This window comes from Pararge aegeria, chromosome 9 (assembly GCF_905163445.1).
Source record: "Pararge aegeria chromosome 9, ilParAegt1.1, whole genome shotgun sequence".
Lineage (NCBI taxonomy): Eukaryota > Metazoa > Arthropoda > Insecta > Lepidoptera > Nymphalidae > Pararge > Pararge aegeria.
The window spans coordinates 19,200,550-19,211,839 of NC_053188.1; the positions used below are offsets into that span (position 1 = coordinate 19,200,550).

General features: G+C 38.0%; 1 protein-coding gene across 1 annotated transcript; it reads left to right on the plus strand.

The window, feature by feature from the left end:
* Positions 1–8,313: 8,313 nt before the first annotated feature.
* On the plus strand, positions 8,314–9,981 carry LOC120626512 (piggyBac transposable element-derived protein 4-like). Its single transcript, XM_039894039.1, has one exon. The coding sequence runs from the start codon at positions 8,314–8,316 to the stop codon at positions 9,979–9,981; it is 1,668 nt and encodes a 555-aa protein (XP_039749973.1).
* The last annotated feature ends 1,309 nt before the right edge of the window (positions 9,982–11,290 follow it).

The following is an 11,290-nucleotide window of genomic DNA, read 5'->3' on the forward strand; positions in this document are numbered from 1 at the left end:
AGTCAAAAAGTGTGGAAATTATTCAGTTGAGGCGAAGTGTACTCCAGGAGCAGATCCGTAATGCATAATTCATGGCGTACCTACCATGTGACCCCAGGTTAATACAAATGCTTTATTGCTGTTTATGCTGTATAATGTTTTTTTACTAGGTACTGGTAGTTTTATATCGGAAATGGAGAGCTCTTGTACGTATTTATCTATTGATAAATATCTTTTGTGTTTTAAATGGTTACCTCTTTGGTGCGATGATTCAATGCATCATACTTATGTATTCAAATAACTAATATTCAAGCAAACATAGAATTATTGATTATTTATTAATAATAAGGTGCTTAGAAGCATCTGACTAAGCTTTCGTCACTCACAAGATAGGAAAATTACTGTTAAAATGTTGATTGTTGATTTTGGAAAAGAGCAACTGCTGAGTTTCTTGACGGGTTCTTCTTGGTAGTATCTGTCTTCCAAACCTTTGGTACTCTACAAACAGACAGACCTGACGTCAAATTCAAAATTGCTTAATTCATGTCGACCTTATCACAGGCACTTATGAAGCGTTCATACATTCAACATGTTAACACTAATAGTGATAACTGCATTCCTTAACTTAAAACTAAAGTTAGTAGGATTCCAAACGCGCCCTGGTCTAAGAAGAGCCCACAACGAACTAAGCCAGGTTTTTTTTTTGTTATCACCATCTCACAGTCGAGAATGAAGTTAGAGCAATTCATACCCAAGTTTTTTTATCAGTTATGTAATCCTTAATTATAATATAATAGGATTTTTATAGAGTAAGCCTACTTGAAATAAATGAAATTTGAATATTTACCAAGCTAGGAAGCTAGTTCAGTAAGCCTCCGAAATTGTCTTCTTCACCTGTCTTTTGTGCCGTCTAACCAACCGAATCGACTGCCCAAACTGCTGGCTAAACTGAAGGAGGATCTGGAAACCGATTGTGCGATTAGTCTAGCTCGCCTACCCAGCGTCGTCATTGCGATGGAACCATGAAAGAGTTCCCAGCTTTCTGCTATTCCTGGCTACGCAACCCCCAAACTAAATGAATAAAAGTCACCGGAAATCGTTGGAGGTACTAAGCCGTAGAATTTGAACAAAACTACTAGCAAATACTATACATAGTATTTACCATCAATTTTGGTTGGCATTTTACGTGAAAGATAAACTCCGATACTTCTCATAGATAAATCTGTTATTGAAGTATTTCTAGGCTCACAAATGTCTCGGTTTACTATTTACACAGTATATTTCCCGAACAAACTTATCGGAATATATTTGGGCACTTCACTTCATTACATACAATATACTCGATACCCCACTTATACCAAAATTATCTTTGAAATATATTACCTATACAACAATATAAAATAACACAGGCAAACAAAAAAAAAATTGGCCTTTCTTTCGCAGCTTACTTATTTTCTCGAACTAGGACTCTTAGGATCCTTAAATTTCTATTAACATAAACTCCACTCTGCTTTTCGAGCATAAATTCTAGAATCATAGTCATAGAATAGAATAGAAAACTTTATTGCAACACAGCACAATAGGAAAAACACAAGGAAAACAGTAATAGTACTCAGTGCTAAGGGTGCAAAGGCAGCCTTATCACTAAGTGATCTTTTAAAGGCCATCTGAGAGTGCAGAGCCGATAAAAAGGCGGAAAGTGGATGATGCATCATGTAGTATGTTACAAAAAAATTAAATAAATTTATATTAACATACATACTATATTTACATAATTTGTAGTTAATATGTAATAGGTAAATCTTGACTTTTTTGTAAATTTAATGATTATAGTTTGTTGCTTATATCCCGGGTATTAATTTTAGTATCATACTTTGAGTCCAGGTACAGTACTGTTGTTATAGTTTTTTACAAAGACGTAAGCACTGTACTTTTTAAAAGTTTGTTTGTCAACTTGTGTCACACTAATGCTTAAACAACCGATGGACCGATTACCTTCGGCTGTTGTAAACCATTTCAATCCACCACCATACAATAATTAATATAATCTATTACAGCTTTCCACCTTCACCACCTTTATCTAATAAAATTACCCCTACATTAGAACAAGTCTTGCATGAGATTTGGTCTCAATTAAAGGATTTCGTTCCGTTTCGTCTCGCCTCGTCTCTTCAGACTCTCGGAACGACCACTCGACGGTTACTTCACGACTCTTAATTTGTGAAATTTTTTGTTTGACACAAAATTTTAAATTTATATTATTTTGGGCCTATAAAATGATGCTACATGATGAGTTTAATATTGAATCTGAATGAATTGTGTGGTCAATTGTAATGCCAAGACAATTCATTTTATTCTGTTAACTTGGGTTAAATTCTTTTTTGTGCGGTAAGAGAAGATAGTTTTAGGTCCTATTTTGGGTATTATCAAATTAAGCTTAATTTGCTATACTCCGCGAAAAGCAGGAGAATCTGTGTGGTGTAATTTATAATTTCTTCAATCCTTATAGGTACTCCACACCAAACAGATCTTCGGCAATATACCCTCTGCGCACGTTTCGCTCCGAAACCGGAGCATCCTCAGGAGATGTTGACTTTACTATGAATAATTGTTAAGACTAAATTAATTGTTAATTGTTTTACTTGGATCATGGATTTCCGCAAAGTAACGCCTGCTTCTATCCAATATCCTATTTTGGGGATTACTTAATTTACTGGCTTCAATAATAAAAAAAATATCAATTTAAGTCCAATTACGTCTCGCAGCTTGCCAATCGTCTCCTCCCATGGTAGAAAGGGACTATGAGCATAGAGCAATAACAAATTTACCGTTGAACCAAATCACATTTTAATTAATTAAAACGCACATAACTTAGAAAAGTTAGAGCTGGGATTGTAACTCGGCCCCAGGAACAAAAAAATATTAGTTTATCTCAATTTCTCAGTGCATAATAATTGATACTGATGAAATAATAGTGTATTATAATGTACAGATATTGTCTCCGACATTGCAGCACTATTTCAAGGCGGTATGTGACGTGAGGTCACAATAACATGGGCGGCTATTTAATCACTAATCGATATTCAGCATCCCTTTGTGTGTTCTATCGATATTATAATGGGAGTTTTCTGATTCTGAAGAGTATTCTAATTCTGAGATTCTGAAGAGTTGTACTCTTCAGAATACTTGTTCTCTAAACATCCTGTACGTTGTAGAAATCTTGTACTTCCCCACAATTTAGCCCTTGACTGAAATCTCACCAGCTGACGCTAACCCGTTCGGTTAGCGGTTAGGGGGTATGGCTGTTATATTAAACCCATACCCCTAATAGGTTTCTACGCGAAATGGTACCGAAACGCTTAGTCTCTTATTGGTAGGGTGGTAACTAACTACGGCACAAGCCTCTCACCAGACCAGACCAGAGAAAATTCTGAAATTATAAGTTCCTAAATTTCTCCTGCCGGGAGTCAAACCCGGGCCTCCCACTTAAATCCACAGCACTCACCGCTGCGCTAAGGCGGTCGTCAAAATCATCACAATCTGTTATTGTCGGAGTGTGCGTGTAACAAATATTCCTACTAATATTGTAAATGTCAATGTAAGTTTGTTTGTTACGCTTTCACGCAAAAACTACTCTACCGATCGTCATGAAACTTTGTACACATTATCTTGGAAGTGTTAGAAGTAATTTAGGATACTTTTTATCCCGACATTAAGCTCGGTTCCTTTGGGAGAGGGGATGAGTTTTTGAAGATTTTACACCATAACTCCGACAAATTATAACCGATTTAAATAACTATTTTCGTACTATTGAGGTTATAATATGTGTTTAATTTTGCCCAAACTGTGGTTGGAGATAGAGGGCAGAACTCCTCAGCAGACAGCAGCAAACCTCTCATATAAGGCTTAGCGATACTGAATACTTTAAATTTTTTTTAGATCTGAAAAAAACAAAATCAAACGCAGACGAAGTCGCGGGCAACCACTAGTAATAATATAAAATATAGTTTGCCTTAATTGATTTGGTCATATTTTACACTGCTATATGATTTGTCGAAAGCGGCAATTTAGTTGTGGAGCCGACGCGGTCAAGCCAATTAGCCGGCTAATTGAAGCACGGCTTTGATGTTCTTGAGCTTTGCCCGGCGATGCGTGCACCCTCGCCGGCGCACCTGGCAACGAGAAGTACATCTTCATTTCATTATTTATTCTATATTTGTAAGCGGGCTATGTTTCCGGCAATCTCTACATGCAATTGTATAGCCAGCATGTTGTCATTCTTACTTTCTAAATACTAATATATATTTACATTTATATATTGGGTGTTTGTTTGTTTGTTTATCCTTCCTATACGCTAGAACTAAGCAACCAATAAACTGAATAATCGTGTTTCCTACATGTTGTCCTTTCATAATTGATTATACTAGCTTTGAACCATGATTTCAACATAGCCTGGAATTTCTGCTTTCCCTCTACAACTATTTCAACTTTACTTATAGAAAACATGCACGCTCTTGCATTCATAACATAGTGATAAATGTTGGTAGTAATATGTAGGTAACCTTTTTTATTATTTTTTATGGTGTTAATGGATGGAACAAGCAGATGGCCCACCTGATGGTAAGTGGGAACCACGCCATGCAACGTTCTGGCCTGTGTCCATCAACCTGATGCGAAGGTGTTAAGTCTCATCATCATATCAACCGATTACCGGCCCACTACAAGGGTGTCCTCCGACAATAAGAAGTGGTTAAAGCCGAAGTCCACCACGCTGGCCCAGTGCGGATTAGTGGACTTCACACGCGTCTGGGAACATTATGGAAAACTCATGCAGGTTACCTCACGATTTTTTCCTTCACCGTTGAAGCCAGTGAGATTTTATTACTTAAAATGCGCATAGAACTTAGTAAAGTTAGAGGTGCATGTTGGGATTCGAACTCGGCCCCCTGAACTTTGAAGCCGAAGTCCTAATCACTGGGCTAACATTTAAATTATTGTTAAGACTTAAAAATTATTAATTGTAAAGTTAAAATCTCCTGAAGATGCTCCGGTATCGAAACGTTTGTAGAGGGTTCATTGACGAAGATCTGTTTGGTGTGGAGTATAAGGATTAATGAAATTATAAATTACACCATGCAGGTTCGCCTGCTTTTCGCGGTGTATAGCAAATTAAGCTTAATTTTCATAATATATCATGGATTTCCGCAAAGCAACGCGCTTCTATCCAAAACGATAAACAAACAATTTCATCCCAAACATTACAGGCCATAAACACTAAACGTAGAGTTAGCCCTAAAGCTCGAGCGGGTCCTTCCGACACAAGACATCGTTGTGACATGCGAAGGAAGTGCGCACGGCCGCGCGGTCAGCTTCCGTCCCTTTGACCTGCTCTCCCGACTAATTACAACACTCGTTCCAACACCGAGCGCACCGATTCACGCTTATTACAACCCGCTAAAGTTGAAAATTGTCTGTTCCAGGGCGCAAATGACGTGGTAACGGAGTATAAGTTGTGAGGAAATTGTCTAAGACGGACCAGTTTTGGGTGACAGCAATTAGGGAGTCGCCAGCGGCCGATCGTGTGGAGTGCATTTGTAAGTCAAATTCACAAACATTAATTTAGGATTATAAGCGGGACGGGACCTGATATTCTACGTCCTTTGTGCAGCGTTATGTGCTTGAGACCTTGTATCTATAGTAAGTTTGTAATGTATTCTATTAGGTACAAACTTTATAGTTATATTATGTTTGTATTATATCTGCTATAGGAATAATACACGTAGTAGAGAATCATATGTATTCCGAAAATCTGTATAAGAGCGTAGAATGGGTGTTTAAGAATTGCATATATGTTGTATATTTTCAAACTGAGAAACATTAAAATTAAAATCTTGTTAAAATATTTTTAAAATATTGGATGTAAGCATCAGGTTTTACATAACGAAAGTCCTTGACATACTATGATCATTTAGGGCCTTGGAAATAAACTGGACGTAACGTTGAAATAGTAAAGTAACATTTTGTTTTCCGTTAAAGAATTTTCAGTATCAGTACGTAATTAGGAAATTGACCGTGACAACCCCCGGAGAGCACGTTATGGCGTCGGTCTTGGTTATTACTATCTAGTGCTGCTGATATAGAAACTATATTTATACAACAGAAAAGAGCTGTGCGATCGATATATAAACTTAGATCACGCGAATCCCTTCGTACCAAATTTAAAGAAATTGGTATACTTACAGTAGCCTCGCAATATATTTATAATAATATTATCTTTATTAAACAAAACATAAGTAATTATAAACAAATAGTCGACTAACTAGAAACGGACATAAATAAGTGATATCTGCATATCGTCTGAGAAATGTACAGAAATCCTTTGTGGGGATGGGTGTATGCTTTTATAACATGATACCGAAGGTAATATTAGATCTACCTTTACCTAAGTTTAAACAATATATTAAAACACATTTAACAAATCGTGTTTACTACACGATTGATGAATTTCTTAACGACAAGGCTGCTTGGACGCAGGCCACTCCGCTCTCATCTCTCACAAAACAGAAAAATCGTAAAGATTGTTAAACTTTAAAATGACGTTGGAAAAGAGCAATCTGCTGAGTTTCTTGCCGGCTCTTCTCAGTGCAATATGCCTGCCGAACCGGTGGTGGAGTCACTACAAACAGACTGACTTGACGTTTCAAAAATGCTTATTAATTAGGCCTACTTGAATTATATGAATTTTGAATTTGAATTTGAATTTGAGTGAGAATAGTTATTAAAGCCCACCAATCCGCATTGGAGCAGCGTGTTGGGCATATGCTCTAAAACCATCTCTCCTATTAGTGACGAGGCCTGTGCTCAGCAGTAGGACTTTAACAGGCTGCGTATGATGAGCGACTATGAAATTTAATATCGTAAGGGAGTACTGAAAACTTTATCGAAAAAAAGGCTTTTGTCCACAAAAACAAAAACTCCAAATGGACTTCAAAGGTGTAAAATACTTAACATTGTGTTTGTCTCTTCAGGCTGTACCGGAAACGGACAATACGTGTGGCGTGTGAGCCAGCCGTGGGCGGGCGGAAGTGACGTCAGACGTGCGCGGCCTCGCAGACCACATCCGACGCTTTGACAAACAGCTCCAAGGTCGATAATGGAGGGTTATGAGAACCCTTGGCGAAGAGTTCCAACATGTTATTATATTCTCCTTTATGTACCTACAATATGGGTTATTTTATTTTTTTGTGTCGTATTTTTGACAACAAACTTTATATGCACTAAATAAACAATGACTTCATTACATACACATTTTTAATTCGATATTCTCCGTGGTATATTCTGCATTGTAACATTTTTAGTTCGAGGTTCTGGATTCAATTTCTTTTGACTTTTTGTGGACATTTTATATTATGAAAATTAAGCTCATCATTTTCTTAAATACTCCGCGAAAAGCAGGAGAATCTGTATGGTGGTCAATGTTTCCTTTACACCTGTGAAGTATAAAGATTGAAGAAATTTTTAATTACACCATACAGGTTCTTCTGCTTTTCGCGGAGTATAGCCAATTAAGCTTAATTATCCTACTATACCATAGAATTCCGCAAAGTAACGCCAGTTATTTCAAATCTTCTTTAGGTCAGCACTGCTAGCGGCTGTAAGTTGTAACTAGCTGGCGTGGTAAAAAAATAACCTACCGATTAATGCCACCTCACAACCCAGTGTCCTGAGTTTTTTTTGTACTCAAAAAGTTCTACTCAAGGCATAGACGGTACAAATAAGTAACATGTTACAGTAACACAGATATTATTCATTTTTATCGTTCCATTATCAGTCCACTATAGGGCAATGGTGTCCATTAAGGATTCCGTAGTCCACCATCCACCTTAGTGCGGATTGGTAGGCGTCGCACGCCTGTGGCGTTATAGCAACCGCACAGAAATCCGAAAGTTAGAGGTGCGCGAGAAGTTGTAGTCTTACCCACTCGGCTATCATTCCTTCAGAGATTCTGTTTAATCTTCAACTATGATATTATTAATACACAATTAACATATTGTGTTAAAGCTGAAGACCCTATATTAACACTCTCACCGCCACGTGGACTGCTGGCCGCCCACGTAAATTTGAGTGTAACGAGCCAATATTGTTTTTTAAATTTTAACTGGCAAGCCACGTGGGCGGCCGGCATACCAAAATTAGCGCGCCAAATTTGCTGTTATATTTACTTGTCATAACTTGTCAAAAAGTTATAAGGCACGCCACCCGTGTAATTAGGTCAGTTGACCGCGCGCCGCCCACCTAGCCTGCGGAGAAAGACTTTTGGCGCGCATTTTTGCAATGTCGGATTTTAGTGACTCTGATTCGGACTATCAACCGCCGCCATTATGGGATGGATCTAATTCGACTAGCAGCGACTCGTGTTTATCTCAAGACGATGTTTCACTTCTGCACGAAAGCACACCAGTGCCCCCGGAGCCACCGCGACCTGACTGGCATCAACCTAACGGATCGCGACAAAAGAGGTTTCCATTGGATATACAACCAGGTATTAATATTTCTAACAATTGTAACAGGGAACTTGATATTTTTCGATTATTTTTAAACCAAGATATTATGGATCTTATGGTGCAAATGACCAATTGTTATGCTAATAAGGTAAAAATACTTAAAGTTGTCACACGCAACATGAGACTTGCCAAATGGACAGACTGTACTGAAGAAGAAATTTTAAAATTCTTGGGCCTGCTGATTTTTATGGGACTCAATAAATTACCTAAAATTAGCGACTACTGGAGCAATAAAAAACTGTATAAAAACGAAATAGCTCGCCAAGCTATGAGTAGAAACCGATTCGAGCTGTTATTGAGATGTTGGCATTTTGAAGACAGTTTTTTCCATGCATCAAATACAGACCGTCTTATAAAGATAAGACGTTTGGTGCAGTTACTCACAGCCACATTTCGAAATGCCAAAACACCTGGAGAATATATCACTGTGGACGAGACCATGGTAGCTTTCAGAGGGCGTATAAAATTTATGCAGTACATTCCTGGCAAAAGACACAAGTATGGGATCAAACTTTTTAAAGTCTGTGATGATGACGGTTATACGTACGACCTTATCGTTTACGAAGGTAAAAACTCAAGCGGGCAAACCAATACACCTACGAATTTAGTAATGAAACTATGTCAACCTTACCTAGGGGTAGGCAGGAGTGTGGTGACGGATAATTATTATACCAGCGTCGACTTAGCGCAACAATTATTGCAAAACGATACGCATCTGATTGGTACATTACGCAGAAACAGGAAAGGATTGCCGAAAAAAGTTGTTCAAGAAAAATTGAACAAAGGTGAAATGATCGCTTTAGAAAACAATGACGGTATTCTTATACTCAAATGGAAGGACAAGCGTGATGTTTTAGCTTTGTCGACAAAACACTCTGTTGGTTTTGTTACTGTTACGAGCAAAAGGAACCGTAACAAGAAAGTTATGAAACCTACCCTGATTGCTGATTATAACAAACACAAATGCTCCATAGATTTATCAGATCAAATGGCAAGCTATGCCAAGCCTGCCAGAAGAAGTATCCGTTGGTTCCAGAAGCTAGCCATAGAACTGTTATTTTCGACTGCTGTCACAAACGCTTTTATAATTTACAAAACTCATAAGCAGCTTAGTAGCAAGAAGTACACCATAACGGATTTCAGAGAGAATCTCTGCTTGCAGATGTTGGGAATCACTTCCAGTTCGAACTCAGTGGGTAGTTTGCCAAGGCGGCAAATACAACATAAATTCAGTAAATCAACACTTACTGATCATAGAGGAAGACTTATTCGGCGACGATGCATCCATTGTTATAAAAAAAACAGAGATGCTGGACTATCAGCTAAAGAAGCCAGAGATCAAACAAAAAAGGTAAATACAGTGTGCCTGGAATGCCCAACTAAACCTAGTGTTTGTGGACAATGTTACGCAGAAATCCACATCCAAATTAATCCTTAGTTTTTTTATTACGTATTTTGATTTTTATAACTGTGATTTTGACTGCTTTGGATTAATAAATAATAAATAATATTTTTCTAATACTAGTTTTACTCATTCAATTTTTATCCTTATATTACTTTAAATATAGTCCAATTTTCATCAATTTTTTTTTCACGGGTAGCGTTTTAACTGAACTAATCAATGAAGTCATCTTTGAATATTTATCTAGCAAGCCAAGCTCTATAAAATAATATGAATTTGTGGGATCACAGCGGACCCCACGGCCTGCTGATAAAGTCAACGACGTATCCCGCCGATAGCCCACATGGCATGCTACACAAGTTATTTAAAATCGGACGTGGCGATAGGTGGAAGAAATCGCATGGTAGGCGTGCCGCCCACAGGGCTTGCTGCGCTAGAAAAACCTTAAATAAGTATGGCGGTGAGAGTGTTAATCCTGGACATGACAATATAATATTATTGCAGCGTTGCATCACATAATCTTTAACGACTATATTACAGACGCCCTGGTCTAAGAAGAAACCAAGAAGCAAATTAGCCAGTTTTGAATTTTTTTTTGTTGTCACTATCTCACATTGTCAATGTCAATGAAGCCCACCGACGTGTTTTGGAGCAGCGTAGTGGGTCTATGCTCTAAAACCGTCTCCTCTTTCAGAGTGGAGGCCTGGGTCCAGAAGTTGGACGTTAAACTGCAGATGACCTTTGCACAGATTAATAGCTTTACCTATCCTAACGTTACAATGTGAAAAGAGATAGCTGGCGTTCTATAGACGTTCATAGGATAATTTTAACGGGTCAAAAGTGATTTTTAAAAACCACAACAATAGCAGGCGCTTCTAGTAGTAATTATTTCTTATCAGCTTCGAGAGTAGTCATAGCATGGCGCTAGTTACTCCTCGTTGACGCTAATGCGGGCACGTAAGCGGTAAGACCGAGTTATGGGCTATTAAGAAATTGCTCGGACCTCGGCCGCGGCGGGCGGGCGGGGTGCGGGGTATTTGCTTACAGTTTGTAGCGCCGTGTGCGATAGTGGCTTGTTTATACAGGCTGCTTCTAAAACTAATATTGGAACTAAAGTTCGTTACATTTTGTTCTCTCGTACCCTATTTTCTCATATCGATTATTTTACAACAGTATAAGTATTGTTATTAAAATAATATGTTCAACGTTTCATTGTTTAAAAAGTCACAACGGTACTTACATTCCTAAGCTCTGTGCTAGGGCGACCTTTATTACAGAGAACCATAAACGCAATACTTTTATACAATCTTATTAGTATCATTAGTCTTGGCTGGTACATATTATG